The sequence below is a fragment of the Grampus griseus genome, assembly GCF_964374135.1.
Source record: "Grampus griseus genome assembly, chromosome: 2".
Lineage (NCBI taxonomy): Eukaryota > Metazoa > Chordata > Mammalia > Artiodactyla > Delphinidae > Grampus > Grampus griseus.
The window spans coordinates 93,399,944-93,418,813 of NC_139018.1; the positions used below are offsets into that span (position 1 = coordinate 93,399,944).

The following is an 18,870-nucleotide window of genomic DNA, read 5'->3' on the forward strand; positions in this document are numbered from 1 at the left end:
GAGTAAATTTTAATCAGTAAGAAATTTTTCCATTTCCACAGAGTATCTATTGCATTTCCAAAGAGAGTATCTAGTTGAAAGTGGCAGGAGTTGTTCGGGTTAGGAAGCTCCCTGCAAAGGCTCAAGTAACCCAGGCTGTTACTTCATACGCTGTAGATGTTCAGTTCCTGATATTAGTAAAGGGACTGTTTCCATTTGCTCTGTCTAGGGTACCACATCTGCTTCTGTCTTAGAACTGTTTTTTGTTTTATTTTATTTAGCTTAACGTCTCCAGTGCATTTTAAGTATGTGAAGTGTTAAATTTAGTAACTGTATATTTTCTGGGTTTTACCCTTTAAATCAGGAAGTGACAGGATGTAATGTGACCAGCCTTCTTCAGAAACTTACATTTTTCACTTGTTTTACACTAAGATTTAGATAAAACTTGTTAATTTAGCAAGCTCACTAGTAGAAAACACATTACATTATTGTTTACTCATTGAAAAAATTAGTTTATGAACAATTTTTTCAGGGTTATTTGAAAAGGGGGAGAAGGCAAATATATTGAAAATATTAGTATAGCAAAGTCTAGATACAGTTAGAATATTTTTAAATATCCATGGCAATCATGATAATTAATGCTAAATATTATTAGTGAACCATTTTGTTTGGGAAATCATGAGAATTGCTTGAATTTGTGTGTTCAGGAGTAGGAAAGTTCTACTAAGTAAACCTAAGAAGCAAATGTTTTTAGTTGTATAAGAATTGGACTTTTTTTTTTTCTGCCAATTGTCAATATTATTGAAAATTGGAAAAAAATTATACTTACTCCAACTGTGTTCCTTTAAGAGCACAGAGAGAGGTAATTTTTTTTTTTTTAATTTATTTATTTTTGCTGCGTTGCGTCTTCGTCTCTGTGCGAGGGCTTTCTCCAGTTGTGGCAAGTGGGGGCCACTCTTCATCGCGGTGCGCGGGTCTCTCACCGTTGTGGCCTCTCCTGTTGCGGAGCACAGGCTCCAGATGCGCAGGCTCAGTAGTTGTGGCTCACGGGCCCAGTTGCTCCGTGGCACGCGGGATCCCCCCAGACCAGGGCTCGAATCCGTGTCCCCTGCATTAGCAGGCAGACTCTCAACCACTGCGCCACCAGGGAAGCCCCGAGAGAGGTAATTATTGACAAGAAACCTCATTAATATTAGGGGAGTGTCTTCTGGGAGTTTGTATCAGACATGCCCAAACATGATTTTTTTCAGCATTTCAGCAGTGTTAAGCTAGGCTTTTAAATGAGTTCATGTCAAAAAATTAATAAAACAAGTTATATAAAGCAACCATACTCCAATAAAAATTAATTTTAAAAAAAGTCATAGTGTTTTTTGGTTTTACTTTGTATTTTGTTTTTGTCAGAGAAATATTACAGTAATGGCTAATTTTGTTTTCTCTTAAAAAAGTATTGCATCAGAAGTCAGGACATTGTGATAATGGAAGTGATTACAGTTTCCACTGTAATTTTTAGTTGATATAATATTGAACAAACTATATACTTTTATTAAAAATTACATAATGAATGGCCCTTTTATATATTTTATCTCTAATCTAGAAGAATAAAATCAAATAAAACATGATCTACTTTTAGGCTAGATAGACAGACATAGGATAACTGTTATCAACAGATCTATCTTATCAGCTCTTCGTAACTGCCTCTCAAACAGCCAGAGATGGATATTTCTGGCCTCCTGGCCTTTCTTTTTATAACTTCTGATTACAGTATCATTTGTGATAAACTGTGTTAGTAGGCTCTATTTGCAAAGTCATAGTGATAAGTTGCGGCAAGTTAGATCCACTAGTCAGTTAGCTGAGTCTCACTGCACTACTGTCATGTTAAACCAGACTTGATTTGGAATTATCTCTGATTGCAGGATCTAATGAGTGACCCCTTAGGGAAGTGATTTATTTTTTTCAATTCATTATGCTTGTTAATAAATTATGTGCTAAATCTTTTGTGTATGTATGTGTGTGTTTTAACGTAGATCATACTATTGATTTATTTTCTACCATTTGATTTTTAGTTACTCAGGGTTTCCTCAAGTGTAAAACTTGTTTTATGTCTAAAGTGATTTGACTCCAGTTGGGAGGTAGGTAGGTATTATAAAATACAGGTGGAAGGAAACATCTCAGTTTAAAACAAGTAAAACAAAACAAATTCTATGCTGTGGATCAATACAGAATTTGCTTTACTGCTTCTGAGACTAAAAGAAAAAACTAAGTAACATATTTACAGTAGGAAAATATATTTTGCTTCTAACATATATGGTTTGCTTTTTGGCACTTATTAAAAAACAATAAGAATAGTATTTACACTTCGTAAAGGTGCCTTACAAATAAGAAAATTATTACCTACCGGCTTTTTTTTTTTAACGTACTAATAGTATGAAAAAATATTTTTGAAACAATTGGAGAATAAGTTGTACACTTTTGTAGGTTTAAAGTTTTAAGAAATATTTCATTCAGTCATAATATTTTTATCTAAACTTTTGTTTATATGAACACCATAATTTTGTGTTTTTAGCATTAGTGCTATGTACAGTGGCTAGTACTAACAGTGTAAGATGGTTTTCCTATAATTTTAGGACTACTTTCATTCAATACTTGGACCTGCAAACATCAAAAAAGCTATTGAAGAAGCTGAGAGACTCTCTGAAAGCCTTAAACTCAGGTACAGACACTATTATGAAATCTTTAAAAGAATGTAAATTTAGAAGATTAAAATTATGTTTAGAATTTGTCCATTTATATATGACCATGCATATAAATCCCAATTCCTAAGAAGAAGTCTTATATTCATGTGTTACCATTAATGTTCTTTACTGAAAATTTTTAAATGTTTAGACTAATACATTGTTAAGATAAGCATTGGTCTATTAGATTATAGCTCAGGTCCAGTTTTTTCTAAGTTTCTGACAGGATTCTTCAGAAAAACATAATATTCTCATATGCTTCATGTCATAATGTGCTACTGGACACTGGACTTGTGGGAATGAAGTATTTAATGTTAGTTTTGACTTGCCTGGTTGCAGAAGTAACATATTTTAAAAAAAAATCTAACTCTAGTATTTGTCATGACTGACTTACCAGGCTTATAAAATAATTAGAAATTAAAAACAGTATGTTTCAATTTTTAGTCATTAGTCACTCTTTAAATAACAAAATTAAAAGGGAACTATTTTTACTCCACTAGTTTTTTTAAACTTGGATCAGTTAACTGCTATAGTTACACAGGTTTTCCCCTGCTATCTGAAAGTAAAGTGTTCCTATGAAACTTTACCTAAGCCAAAATGGCGTAAGGCAAAGAAGCAACTACCTCAGGACACGTCTTGCTACAAGATGCACAAAATAAATCAAGATAAAGCACAGATGCTCACAGACACAGTTCAAAGCTATGGCAGCTTGATGCTGAGATGCTTGTGTAATTCCTGGGGAAGGAGCTTGGCGGTGCCACTCTCTGATCAGGGTGTGGCTACTTCTCTAACAGCTGGCTGCAAAACAACTGCTAAACGCTATTTTCATTTTTCACCTTTTTTCCATGAGTGAATATCCTCTTCAGATTTCTTTCGGTTAGTAAAAACAAGTACTAATGTAGGTCTTTTGTAAAAGCGAAGTGGCATAAAGAAAACGTCTGAAAAGCAGAGATACCTGTATGTATCATAGCCTTTACTTAGAAATTATCTTTTTCAACTAGTGTGTTCCTTGGTCCTTTCCACAATTACTAATCTTGGGGCTGGAATATGTTAAGGTGGATGAAGTCATTTAGAATTACTATTCTCTTTTTCCTTTAGCCAGTTAATCAACTAAGTAGAATAGAATTTCTCCTAATCTTTGGGTTACCCATTATTAACTGTTCTCTCTTAGATTGCCTAATTTTTCCCTAATCATTCTACTGCTAGCAATAATCATGTTCTTTACTCCTCTATCTTTGGGGCTTTAGGTTCTTTCACTTATTTATTGTCTGTACTTTTTTGTATTTTGAGCTATTTTATAAGTAAATCGGGCTTTATAGTTAATTTTAGGATTTTAGGATTGTTGAAATTAGTGGGAGAGAAAGAGCAAAAAAGAATATTGAACAACTTCAACTTGAGAGCATAGAGTTTCTTTTCAAGATTTTTGAGCCATTTGAAATAAATCTACAGAGGACAAATTTGTGAGTTGTGATTTATAATGGAACACTGGCAGAGTTGAATTTCAACTGGAGGGAGAAAGAATGCAGCCATAAAATACCTCGTGGCAGGATATTAACTTTATACAACTGGAAATCCTTTACTTTCCACCATCATGCCAATAAAAGACATGCTGACTTCTTTTTTCAACTAGATATGAAGAAGCTGAAGTTCGGAAAAAACTTGAAGAAAAGGACAGACAGGAGAAAGAGCAGCTGCAGAAACAGAAAAGGCAGGAAACAGGAAGAGAGGATGGTGGCACATCAGCTAAAAGTTCTTTGGAAAATGTATTGGATGCCAAAGACAAAGCCCACAAGGTATTTCAGATTTATTCTGCTAGGTAAAAAGACTGGTTCTTTTTGTCAGATGATTTGCTTAAGAAGAGTTGAGATGCCACTATATCATTCTTTTGGGCAAAAAGGATAAAATTTAATGTGTTTTTATTAGAAATTGAATTAATTATTCTAGCTTTAGTTGATTCCAGGTTTTTCTTGAAACTTCTAAAGAAATATGTTGTGTGTATTTGTTAGTTTTTAGCAGTCACTATAGACTGGAGCAGTGGAAAGAGCATTTGGGCTGTGATTCAGTATATCTGAGTTCTGGTCCCATATCAAGTCTTGCTTAACTGTTTTGGGACTCAGTTTGGCCAATTAAGATCTTGAAATAGATGATCTTTAAGGTCTCTCCTTTCTAATAAATGTAATTTACATTAGGGAAAGATTTGGTACACTATTTATTTGGTGTGAAACTTTTTTTCTATTTCTGGCGTCTCATTCTCTCCCCTTTGCTTTTTACTCCTTTCTCTGCCTGTTTCCCCTTCCTCTTTCTCTCCCTCTTGTTCCATGTGTTCAGCGACTACTTGTAGTCTTTTCAGCTACATAATTTGTTTGCCAGAAACTGTTAATGACTCAACCTGTACCTGCTAGCTGTCACTGTATCTCCCTCCCTTCACCTCCTCAGAAACTATTCTTTCTAAAATATAATTTCTTGTGCACTGTTGAAATTCATGGAAAGTTTTCCAATTTAATTTTTCTTAAGCATTTTGTAGCTTTCAACTATCACTTGTATGTGGGTTATCACTGATTTCATTAAGTAGTAGTTGAATTGCTTGTGACATTGGGCTAGGCACTATGTAGAAGGAAGTGAAGAAATCGGTCTTTTGATTTTAGGAGCTCATAATGTAAGATTAATAGTACTGCCTTAGAGACATGTTCATTTATAGGTCAAATGGCTGATATAAAAAAATACCAAGATTCCAAAGAACTGTATGAAAGGGACTTTGCAAATTCTTCATTTTGTTGCTTTTCCAACAGCAGGGCCAACTACCTTTCATTACCTTTTTTTTTGTTTCGCGTTTTTTTGTTTTGTTTTGTTTTTGCGGTACACGGGCCTCTCACTGTTGTGGCCTCTCCCGTTGCGTTGCGGAGCACAGGCTCCGGACGCGCAGGCTCAGCGGCCATGGCTCACGGGCCTAGCTGCTCCGCGGCATGTGGGATCTTCCTAGACTGGGGCACGAACCCGTGCCCCCTGCATCGGCAGGCGAACTCCCAACCACTGCGCCACCAGGGAAGCCCTTGTTTAGCTTTTTTATGTTGAAAAGAGAATACAGTTAAATCCTGTCACCCAGCTTCAGTAATCAACTAACATTTGCCATGTTTTTTTATCTGCACCTCTCACGTCTTCAGTCAAATTCCAGACAACATATATCATTTTACCCCTAAATACTTCAGTATGCATCTCAAAGAAAGGAGCATTTTTTTAAGCTTTTTTTTTTTTAAATTTTATTTTTGGCTGCATTGGGTCTTTGTTGCTGTGTGTGGGCTTTCTCTAGTTGCAGCTCTAGTTGCTACTCTTCCTTGTGGTGTGCGTGCTTCTCATTGCAGTGGCTTCTCTTGTTGCGGAGCATGGGCTCTAGGTGCACGGGCTTCAGTAGTTGCGGCTTGCGGGCTCTAGAGCGCAGGCTTAGTAGGTATGGCACGTGGGCTTAGTTGCTCCGCAGCATGTGGGATCTTCCCGGACAAGGGCTCGAACCTGTGTCCCCTGCATTGGCAGGCAGATTCTTAACCACTGTGCCACCAGGGAAGTCCAAAAGGAACATTTTATTAATAACCGCAGTGCTATTTTCCCACCTCACAAAATTAACAATAATTCCCCGATATAATCTAAAGCCCAGTCTATTCAGATATTTTACCCACTTGCTCATAATGATTTTTCAGACTCAGTATGTTTGAATCAGGATCCAAACAGGGTCCACTCATTGTCTTTTGGTTGCAATTTCTCTTAAGTCTCTCTAGCATTCTCTGATTGAGTTTCCTTCTCATTTTTCATTTCCTGCATTTGGCTTTTTATTACTGGATCAGTTCTGTAAAATCAGCCACATTGTAGGTTTGTCTGATTACTTCCTCCTTATGTCACTTAACTTGTTCTTCTGTCTCCTATATTTCCTGTAGGCTGGAAGTTCAATCTAAAAGCTTAATTAGATTGAGGTTCAGTTTTTGTTTTTTGGCCAGAATGCTTCATAGGTGATACTGTGTACTGCATACTGTATCATATTAGGAGGCACATAATATACACTTCTTTTCTTTTTTACTTTTAGTGATGTAGAAATTGATCAGTAGGTTCTAGTGGGGTCCTTAGTTTTCCCATCTATGAAATGAGTTAGTACCTTAGAGAATTATCGCATGTTATCTTGGTTAGGAAATGCAAATTTATAAAACTTTGTATCACTTCATTTTCCTTTAATTCTGTAATGGAGGACACTGAAGGGATTGACCAGAATTTTTATTTCATTATAAGAAGTGCTCTCTTGTTAAGTTAAATACTAAATTTCTCTAATAATCTGTGCTTTGAAATCATATTTGGTCTTTCACTGGAGAAAATGACATATGATTGTGATATGCTACTAGTTAATTTTAGTTATCAGAGTAATCTGTTAATGCCATTACTGTTCATCTGTATTTTTATAAAATGCCAGTACTCTGCACATTTCATTTCCTAGAAGGCTTTCAGTTTCAAAGAAGTATTAAAGTTGAACTTTTTCTTTCTATAAAAATGTGTGTTTCTATTAAAGTTGAAACTTTTTTTTCTTATGAAATAGATAAATGGTGAAAAGAGTGAAAAAAATGAGACTACAGAGAAAGGTAAGTGTGCACAGAAAGAGGGAGTTCTTTTAGGCTATTTTTGAGAACTCTTAATCAGAATAAGCTTCAGATTTTACACAGTGAGATTCTTAGCATTGTGTTTAGTTTATGAGCTTTATCATTTTTCCTAACCTGTACAATAATATGAAAATATATTATATTCTGTATTTACATGTCATGGGGAATATTTATGGTAATGTGCATTTGAAAACATGAAAACCACAGTTGGTACTTGTCATTGCTTTTTTTCAAGATATAGTTTAGCATAGTGGTTAAGAGCATGGACTCTCAGAAGTCAGACTTCCTAGGTTTGAATACAGGCTCCTCTGAGTTTGCATGTCATCTTGAGCTTATTACTTCACCTTTCTACTTTAGTTTCGCCATCTGTAAGGTGGGAATAATAATCGCATCTATTTCATAGTGTTATTGTGAGAATTGACTGAGTTAATATATGTGACACTCTTACAACACAGTAAACTGCATATAAGTAGCTGTTAGTACTTATGACTTTAAGTGGAAAACTTAAAATATTTAAAGGCTTTTTCACTCCCCTCAAAAAAAATCTAAACCAGTAATTTGGATGTTATCCGTAGGTGGTGTTGATGCTCCGGTAACAAGTACGTGACCTAAACAACAAGACTTATTAGGCAATTGTCTAAGTTTTCCTCTCTCAGAAAAGGTTTAATTTAAACATTAATTGTATGTAACACTAAAATTATCTATTTAAAATGTTTCCATACAACAATTTAAAAAATAAAACTGTGAGTGTAGTAAGGTACCTTCCTAAAAGCTGTTATCAATTCATTCTTAGTTGTTTTTTTTATATATACATTTATTTATTTTATTTATTTATTTTTGGCTGCTTTGGTTCTTCGTTGCTGTGTGCGGCTTTCTCTAGTTGCGGTGAGCAGGGGCTGCTCTTTGTTGCAGCGTGCGGGCTTCCCATTGTGGTGGCTTCTGTTGTTGCGGAGCAGGGTCTTTAGGCACACGGGCTTCAGTAGATGTGGCACGTGGGCTCAGTAGTTGTGGCTTGCAGGCTTTAGAGCGCAGGCTCAGTAGTTATGGCGCACGGGCTTAGTTGCTTCGCGGTATGTGGGATCTTCCCGGGCCAGGGTTCGAACCCGTGTCCCCTGCATTGACAGGCGGATTCTTAACCACTGTGCCACCAGGGAAGCCCTAAGATTAGTTTTCATCCACATGTTCCTTTGTATCTCACCCTGCTTAGGTGTTGCATGTCTTGGTGGTTTGTTCTCCGCTTTAGATTGTTTTGTTATCAGAATGATCTTGATGGTTAGAAAGGGAAGTAAGATGGTTATTAGCAACTGGGTATTTTAGCTTAGGAGATGGTGTGACTGTGTTCTTCGTACAGCTTACTGCTGAAATAGTTCTTTCCATATTTAAGCTTCCTTTTAGTGCTTTTTAATCTTTCACTTCAGGTGGTAGAACCTGAAAGAGGAAAATAGCAACATAGGGAATATTTATTTTGGCTAAATATTAAAGGGCTAGATATTAAACATTTTAGGCTTGGGGGGCCCTGTTGTCCTTTCATGGAAGCAGCCATAGACCATATGTAAACAAATGAGTGTAGCTGTGTTCCAGTGAAAATAACTGGCCATAGTTTACCAACCCCAGATGTGGAACACAGATAACAAACTTTTGGCTTATTATTCTAGGAAACCTATAAGTTTTTCAGATAGCCCCCATAAGACCCCATGGAGACTTTAAAAAAAGAATTTAGAGCCTTTCAAGAACTTTTGAACCACAGGTATTTCTTCTGGTTGACATTTCTCAAATAGCTTGATTTTTAAAAATAGAATATTTTCATGAGACACCCATACTAATTTATTTTATACAGCAGCAGAGCCCACACCAGATGTAGTTGTAACATCACCAGCAAGTTTTGGTATTTAAGTCTTTATAAACAAAGCATTGAACTAGTTTTTTGATAAATGTCAAAAACATAAATTGTATTTAAAATTAGTTTAAAAGATAATAAATAATATGACAGAATAACAAGTATATGACACTTCTAGGAAAAGCTATGCTTGTCCTGTATTTAGTGATATAATAGCACACGGAACTAGGTGTTTCTTGTCACTTATATTGTCTCTCTCGATTCCAAGGAGCAATCACAGCAAAGGAGCTTTACACAATGAGGATGGATAAAAACATCAGCTTGATTATAATGGATGCTCGAAGAATGCAGGATTATCTGGATTCCCATATTTCAAATTCTCTCAGTGTTCCTGAAGAAGCCATCAGTCCAGGGTGGGTCGCTGTATATTTAGATAAAATGGTAAACTGTGGACAGTAGTAAATATTACTACTTAGCATCCAAGCTAAATGTGATAAAAGTAGTCTTTTCTTTTCCTGTGGACCTTTTCATTCTTTACTCCTTAGTGGCACACCTTACCCTTTCTGAAGGGTACTGTAAAGGACATTCCAGTTTGGCTGTTTTTTCTTATCTGTGGCATTTGGAGTCTTACTAGAAGAGAAATGAAACTCCCTTGTGTGTCCTCTTTCCCCAGGTGTTTGTTGACTAATTTCTCCTGCTATTTTTTATTTGAATTGCTTCCTATTTTGAAATTCCCCATACTATTATCTGTGGTAAAAGATTACACAAATACTTTTTCGAAGAAGAAGCAGGATAGCTAAGTGATTAAGAAAAAATACAGGCTCTAAAATCAGACTATATTTAGACTATATAACTCCGTCTCTCATTAGCTACATTACTTCTAGCTAGTGGCCTAACCTCTCTAAGCCCATGTTTCCATCTGTGAAATGGGAATAATGATAGTACCTATCTCAGAAGTTTTGAGAAGTTTAAATGACAAATTTTATTTATGCACACAGATAACACAGTGCCTGGCATTAGTAAGACTTACTAAAAAAATACCTTTTTCTTTCTTTTTTGATAAGAAGGCCTTTAACCTATTAAATAATTTAAAGTTACTTGCATGAATATATGGTATATTAAAAACTATCATAATAGCGATAGGGCTAAAACTCCAGCCCAGGGCTATTTTCAACTATTATGAGTGTTATAAAAATTATATAACCTCTCTAGGTCTTAGTTTATGGGACTGGATTAGTTAAAATCTATGGTCTATTCCAGTACTAACTTACGCAACCTTAAAAAGATACATTTTTAAAGTTAAGTAATAAAATTTGCATAGTTTTTAGCATATTGCCGAGGCTTATGAATGTTCGACCTGAAGAATAAAGTGCTTTGTAAGTATGCTATTTAAAAATGAGATTAGAAAGGAAAACAAAAAATTAAAAAAAGAAAGACAAGAAATTTTTTTTAAATAAAATAAAAATTTTAAAAGGAAAAAAAATGCGATGAGGGTGCATAGTCTAATCAAGTAGGTATGAATATATTTCTGGGATTTGAAAAGAGAAAGTTATGATTAATCTTTGATGATCTAATCTTTACTGACAGAAAGCTGGTGACTTTTATTAACTGTTTCCCAAAATGTGAGAATTTGACTAATGTGAAACTCAAGATGAGTTTAGGTTGAAGATTGAAGATGAATTGCCAAGAAATATGAAAAGATGAAATACCAAGAAAATTATTACCTTTTAATTTCTGTTTCAGTCCTTCTGAATTAGTTAAAAGAAATTTCAATTTGGTGCTAGCATTCCTTTTTAGTATTTGATAATATCCCTTTCTTACCAGAGAGCAGGCCTCAGAGCTCACTGTAGGCAACAGTATCTTCAGCTAGCTGATGGTGAATACTATATTACTAGTTTTTCATTGTCTGTTTTAAAATTTTAATACAGCATAATATACACACAAAATCACTCGTATCCTCAGTATTTAGCCCAGTCAGTTTTCAAAAACTGAATGCATCCATTTACCTAGCATCTGGACCAAGAAACAGAACATTACCATCATTGCAGAAGCCTCTCTTATGCCACCTGTCAGTGGCTACACTTATCCCCACCCACCCAAGGGAACCACCAACAGAATAGATTTGTTTTTGTAGTTTATATAAACGGAACCATACAGTCTAAAGTCTTTTATGTCTGGCTTCTTGTACACAACCTTATGTTATGAGAGTCATGTATATTATTGTGTGTAGTTGTAATTTATTGATTCTCATTGCTATATGGTGATCTATTATGTGAACATAGCATAATTTACTGATCTGTTTTATTTACTTTTAGGATTATCCTTTATTTATTGGATATGATGCTATTTTCCATGTATATAGGAATATAAATTTTCCTGTTAAAACAAATTTAAGTAAAGGATTACTTTCAGTTAAATAATTAAATTAAAACGTTACACAGTAGACAAGGTAGAGCAGAGTTGCAGCAGCTTGTGAAGGGGTTACATGAAAGACTGAAGTTTGGGGAGTACTGACTGATATTATTGTTTCCCAAACTAGTATTCTGCAGAATACTAATGTTGAGTTTTTAGACAGAGTGATTTAGGCAAGTATATCCGTAGTGTCAGAAATTGTCCTTAAGAATATCATGTTTCAATTTTTCTCATTCTTTGTTGACCAAGCATCCTTCTAATCTCTACATATCAAGTGAGACTTATTACGAAACAGTATTTTTTTTATTTTTTACGGTACGCGGGCCTCTCACTGTTGTGGCCTCTCCTGTTGCGGAGCACAGGCTCCGGACGCACAGGCTCAGCGGCCATGGCTCACGGGCCCAGCCGCTCCACGGCATGTGGGATCTTCCCGGACTGGGGCACGAACTCGTGTCCCCTGCATCTGCAGGCGGACTCTGAACCACTGTGCCACCAGGGAAGCCCCGGCAATAAATCTTAAAATGTGTATCTGCTGTTGATAAGTGCTATGGAGATGGTTATGTCAAGTGTGTGTGTTGGGGTGAGCATTGAAATTTTTAATCCATGAAGCCTTCATGGAGAAGTTATTCCTGAGCTAATCTTGAGATGAGGGAAATGAGTGATGCAGTTATCTGAAGGAAGAGGGTTCCAGACAGAGGGGACAGTAGGAGCAGAGGTAATTAGGCAGGTGCATACTTGCATAAACCAGGAATTACAAGGGAGCCAAGGGTGGAGTGGAGAAAGGGGGAGTAAGTTAGTAACTAGTGATGAGGAAGTTGAAGTAATAGGACTGGAGAGAGGGGCCATGCATTGGGCCATGGGAAGGCCTTTAGGTAAGAACTTAAGCTTTTGTGTGAGTGAAGGAGAACGTGAACAGCATGCTTTAGTGTAGAGTTGGTATTGTTCACAGGTGATGATGTAGAAGGCAGCACAGCACAACAGCTAAGAGCATAGAGGTGAGCCAGGTTGCCTGAATTTGAATTCTGGCTCCACTTGGCAACTGTAACCTTGGGTAGGTTACTTAACCTCTTTGGGCCTGTTTCCTCATCTGTAAAATGAGGATAATAATGCCTGTTTTATAGGAGTGTAGTGAGGATCTAGTGAGAGTCAATGAGAATAAAACATTTAGAATAGCACCTGGCACATAGTAAATGCTGTATGTGTTTGTTAATAAGCATTTTGTTATTTGGTTAACTATTAATTATCTCTATAGGTATAAGAGAACTGAAATATAAACAGTGTTACCCACGTGCCCCCCCCCATTTATTTATATTTGGCTGAGACATACTCAGATGACTTCCTGTGTTTTCATTTTTGGCCCTTTTTTTTTTTACATAAAGGGTCAACTGAGTCTATTTATTTCAGTCTTTAATAATTACTAAAATATATTCCAATATTATGCAGTGGTAAAGGTGTTAAACACTTTAGGCTATATACTATCTTAACATACAGTCTGACCTTAGAAAGGAAGCTGTCTTAAAGTTTGCTATGGTATGGGGAAATTTCCTGGCAGTCCAGTGGTTAGGACTTCAAGCTGTCACTGATGAGGGCCCTGGTTCGATCCCTGTTCGGGGAACTAAAATCCCATAAGCCCCGCAGCATGGCCAAAAACAAAAACAAAAACAACAGACAAAAAAAACGTTTGCTATGGTATGATAAAGACTGAAGAACAAAACTCAGTGTCTTATATTAGTATGTTAGGACCTCTCATCTACTTTTGCCCCAATACAAATGTTAATACATTTCAGAGTCACTGCTAGTTGGATTGAAGCAAACCTCCCAGATGATTCTAAAAACACGTGGAAGAAGAGAGGGAGTGTGGATTATGTGGTACTTCTTGACTGGTTTAGTACTGCAAAAGATTTACAACTTGGAACAACTCTGCGGAGTCTGAAAGATGCACTTTTCAAGGTTAGCAAGTTTCCTTGTTAGTTTACTGTAATTGCAAGTCTTCTCTGGTTGTTAGAAAGGTATGTCGACTAGTTGATTATCTTAAGGACATGAAGATCCTACATGCTTTGGTTGTAGACTTTTAAAAATTCAGATTTAAAAGACCAGTTTTGACTTACCCAATAACAATAAACTGATCTTTATAAAGTAGGATATTCGAATTTTCCGAAACAAATTGTCTGGAAAAAAGTGTTATTTTTTGTTATGAAACATAAAGGCAAAGAAAAAGCCACTAAGGAAAAAGAGATTGATAGATTTGACTTAATAAAATAAAAACTTAGGTGTGCAAAAAAGTACCAGATTTGAAGGCAGAAGACAAAAAAAAATATTTGCAACAAATATGGCAGTGATTTAGAACACCTGAAATCTGAAGAGCTTTTGCAAATAAATAAGAAAATTACTTAAGATAAAATGTTGAAATAAGCAGTGGACACAGATAGACGTGAACAGAAGAAGATATGCAAGTGACAAAAACATAAAAATGTCAACTTGACTAGTAATCAGAGAAATGCAGATTGAAACAGTAAATGCCACTTTCATGATCAAATTAACAAAGATAAAAAATAATACTCGGTTTAATTCGTTAAATTATTAAACAATAATAGCACTGAATGCTGGTGAGCATGGGTAAGTATAAAACTCAGTCTTCTGGTAGGAGGGTCAATTGATGGAACATTGCCCTCCAGGAGAGTAATCTTAAAAGCCTTGAAACAAATCATGCTTCAAAGTAAGGAATCTAGAAATATACCCAGATACAGGTCAACATGTGAGATTGCCAATATTCAACTACAGTTAAGTCCCCTACATACGAACGAGTTCCGTTCCAAGAGCGTGTTCGTAAGTCCAATTTGTTTGTAAGTCCAACAAAGTTGGCCTAGGTGCCCAACTAATACAATTGGCTATATAGTACTGTACTGTATTAGGTTTATAATACTTTTCACACAAGTATTACATAAAAAACAAACACAAAAAAATAAAACATTTTTAATCTTACAGTACAGTACCTTGAAAAGTACAGTAGTATAACACAACAGCTGGCATACAGGGGCTGGCATCGAGTGAACAGGCAAGAAGAGTTACTGACTGGAGCAGGGAGAGGAGGTGGGAGATGGGAGAGCAGAAGAATCGTCAGCAATAGGAGACGGAGGGCAAGATGCAAGTTCACTCATTCCTGACTTTGATGGAATGCACATTTATATCTTTGAAAGTTCGCAACTTGAAGGTTCGTGTGTAGGGGATTTGACCTAAAAAAGTGGCAGCTTCATAAAGTTACCTGAAAGTTTAGTGTATGATAAAGATGACATAACAGATCAGTGAGGAAAAGATGGATTGAAATAACTGGTTTGAGGACAGCTGGCTAATCAGCAAGTAAAAGAAAGGGGATCCCTACCTTATTTCTTAGACCACACTAGATTCCAAATGGGTAAAAGGTATAAATATGTTGATTCAAACAATGAACTACTAGGAAAAAGCATTGATAAGTTTTTTTTTGTTTTATTTTTAAATTTATTTATTTATTTATTTATTTTTGGCTGTGTTGGGTCTTCATTTCTGTGCAAGGGTTTTCTCTAGTTGTGGCAAGTGGGGGGCCACTCTTCATCGCGGTGCGCGGGCCTCTCACTATCGCAGCCTCTCTCGCTGTGGAGCACAGGCTCCAGACGCGCAGGCTCAGTACTTGTGGCTCATGGGCCTAGTTGCTCCGCGGCATGTGGGATCTTCCCAGACCAGAGCTCGAACCCGTGTCCCCTGCATTAGCAGGCAGATTCTCAACCACTGCACCACCAGGGAAGCCCCTGATAAGTGTTTTTATTACCTTGATCCTGAACCAAGAGGCTAATATTTTTGACGGTGTTAAAAACACCACAAATAAAGTAAAAAGTCAATTAAGGGAAAATATTTGTAACAAATATGACAAAGACCTATTTTCTTTAATATTCAGAGTACATTCACTGTTTACCAAGAAAATAGCAAATTCTATAGAAAAATGAGCAAAAGATGAGATTAGTTAAGCCATAGACTATAAAGGGTTAATAAACATGAAAATATGTTCAGCTTCACAAATAAGTACTAATGAAAACAACCTGGGCTTCCCTGGAGGCACAGTGGTTAAGAATCTGCCTGCCAATGTAGGGGACACAGGTTCAAGCCCTGGTCTGGGAAGATCACACATGCCGCAGAGCAACTAAGCCCATGCGCCACAACTACTGAGCCTGTGCTCTACAGCCCACGAGCCACAACTACTGAGCCCACGTGCCACAACTACTGAATCCCACGCACCTAGAGCCTGTGCTCCACAACAAGAGAAGCCACCGCAATAAGAAGCCCGCGCACCGCAATGAAGAGTAGCCCCCGCTCGCCGCAACTAGAGAAGAGCCGGCACACAGCAATGAAGATCCAACACAGCCAAAATAAATAAATTAATTAATAAAATAAAATAAAACAACCCACTTTATGTCCACCAGTTTGATAAAAATTATAAAGACTTATAATGGGCATTCTCATACACTGTTGGTAAATGTGTAAATTGGTATTGTCTTTTTGAAGGGCAGTTTGGTGGCATCTACCAAACTTGTAAGCCAACAGTTCTCCTAGGAAATTATTGTACAGAATACACAAACATATTTTTAAAGATCATTTCAGAGATTAGCAATATACATTAAAAGCCTTAAAATGTTCATGACCCTTGGCTTAGCAGCTCCACTTGTGGGGATTTTCCCTAATGGAGTTGATTGGGTATGTACATGTATGAGGATCTTTAGTTTTTATCTCACCATTGTTTATAATTAAATAGGAAAAATAATAATTGTTCAAATGATTGATTCAGTTTTGGCGTGTGTGTGTGTATGTCTGTATAAAATACAATATTTGTTCATTACAGATGATGAGACAGTTCTTTATTAATAACAGATGCTCATATAAGAGAAAAGCAGCATAAGTTTCATTGTTTTATAAAAATAAAATTTAAAAAGAAGTATGTCTATGTAGAAAACTAAAAATAAACTCTAAAATGTTAAAGTGGTATCTCTGGGTGATGAGGTTATAGAAGATTTTTATTGTATTTTAAGTTGTTTTCCTATTTTTCTTCTAAGATCATGGATTACTCGTGTGGTTTTAAAAACCTGATCTATCCATTTGTTTCACTTAATGCTGAATTTTGAATTCAGCTCTCTTTTTTTTAATCATTTAGAAGATGAATCTTTTAAGAGCAATTTTAATATTCAGTTTTGTTGTGTTTTTAGCTGTCAAGAGGCTGCCTCCATGTTAAACATACTATTTCCTTATTTTATAGTGGGAAAGTAAAACTGTCCTGCACAATGAGCCTTTGGTTTTAGAAGGAGGCTATGAAAATTGGCTCCTTTGTTATCCACAGTATACAACAAATGCTAAAGTCACTCCACCCCCACGAGGCAAGAATGAAGAGGTGTCTGTCTCATGTATGTATGTGAAAATTTTTGTTTAAAATTGCTTCGGTAAAATAAACTTTATTTATGTTCTCAGGGTAATGTTTTTGGTTGTGTGTGCATTTGTCCTGTCAGGTAGCAGTTTGCTTTTAGGCATAAAAATACAAGATGTCCCCATCCTGGAAGTTAATGTTTATTAATTCTTTAAGGCTGTTGTGGCTGTCACCTCTTAGTTTACATTTAATTATCACATATAACATGCATGAGATATGAAGTACTGTTTATGGGGTTTGCTTTTCTTTTAAAAATATTTTTATTCTTTTGGGGATTTTAGTGGATTTTACTTACCCCTCACTGGAAGAATCAGTTCCTTCTAAACCTACTGCCCAGATGACACCTCCTACAGAAGTCAGTGAAAACACAGAATTGATAAACAATCAAGATGAGAGAGTGGGACCACTGAATATATCAACTCCAGTTGAACCAATTGCTGCTTCTAAATCTGATGTTTCACCCATAATTCAGCCAGTGCCTATTATAAAGAATGTTCCACAGGTATGTTCTTGATTTTCTTTTAACTTTTGTCTCTTTATTTTAATATTATATTAAATATATAGTATAGAAATATGTATCTAGCATATATATGCCTTCAGTATTTTAGAAAGAAAAATATTGAGAAATATCTATATGTTTTGGTACCTTTTTTGCTATAAAAAAATTTCATTGTAATTGTCTTACTGCCACAGCAATATTAGAATAACTGATTGGAAGGATTTTAAACCCAGCTGGGTCCATTTAGTACAGGCAGTACTAATGAAAGACAGTATTAGCACAGTGAAGTTGAACAACACTTTCAGGTGTTTTTTATTATAATTTAATTCATAGTATTTTCCCAAATAATTTGGCTTATAGATGATAGGTATGTGATGTCAATATTTTGGTTTTGAAATAGTATTTTAGTTCCATTTCCTTAGAATTTGACACATAAATAACAGGCATTTTTTATCAATAATTATTTAAAAGAGTTTAAATAAAAGATGTTACAATAGGGGGCTTTCCTGGTGGCACAGTGATTAAGAATCTGCCTGCCAGTGCAGGGGACACGGGTTCGAGCCCTGGTCCAGGAAGATCCCACATGTCACGGAGCAACTAAGCCCGTGCACCACAACTGCTGAGCCTGTGCTCTAGAGCCCGCGAGCCACAACTACTCAGCCCGCATGCCACAACTACTGAAGCCCGCGTGCCGAGAGCCTGTGCTCCCAACAAGAGAAGCCATCACAATGAGAAGCCCGCGCACCGCAACGAAGAGTAGTCCCCACTCACCGCAACTAGAGAAAGCGCGCACGTAGCAACGAAGACCCAACGCAGCCAAAAATAAAATAAATAAATTTATTTTTTAAAAAAAGATGTTACAATAAAAAACTTGTAGCATCTTTCTCTTCATTAGATTTTACTTAAAGGAAGGTTAACTGATTCTTTCCTGTGTGTTTTCCAACAAGATTTTTTAGCATTTACTTTTAATTTTTTTTCCTCAGGTATATTTAAATAGTATTTCACATTTGAAGTGGATGACATCTGGTTTGTGGAGCAGAAAATTAGTCATTTTTTTGTTGTAAAATGAAGTGGTTCATTTCTTCATTTTTTATGGCCTGCTTTTAATATTTCTGATTAAATCTTAAGACTAAATAGTATTTGAATAAATTATTCTTAAAATGGAAATTTAAGAAATTTTAAAAAGGGCTTCCCTGGTGGCGCAGTGGTTGAGAGTCTGCCTGCCGATGCAGGGGACACGGGTTCGTGCCCTGGTCCGGGAAGATCCCACATGCCGTGGAGCGGCTAGGCCCGTGAGCCATGGCCGCTGAGCCTGCGCATCGGAAACCTGTGCT

General features: G+C 36.2%; 1 protein-coding gene across 2 annotated transcripts in view; it reads left to right on the forward strand.

Annotated features, from left to right (window-relative positions):
* Positions 1-18,870, forward strand: part of USP8 (ubiquitin specific peptidase 8) — a 59,417-nt gene that overhangs the window by 19,105 nt on the left and 21,442 nt on the right. For both annotated transcript variants that reach the window (XM_082649711.1, XM_082649710.1), the window contains 7 exons: positions 2,604-2,689; positions 4,342-4,504; positions 7,285-7,327; positions 9,451-9,595; positions 13,382-13,544; positions 16,873-17,017; positions 17,319-17,539. In XM_082649711.1, the coding sequence (XP_082505837.1) occupies positions 2,604-2,689; positions 4,342-4,504; positions 7,285-7,327; positions 9,451-9,595; positions 13,382-13,544; positions 16,873-17,017; positions 17,319-17,539 (966 nt within the window). The remainder of the gene's footprint in view (positions 1-2,603; positions 2,690-4,341; positions 4,505-7,284; positions 7,328-9,450; positions 9,596-13,381; positions 13,545-16,872; positions 17,018-17,318; positions 17,540-18,870) is intronic.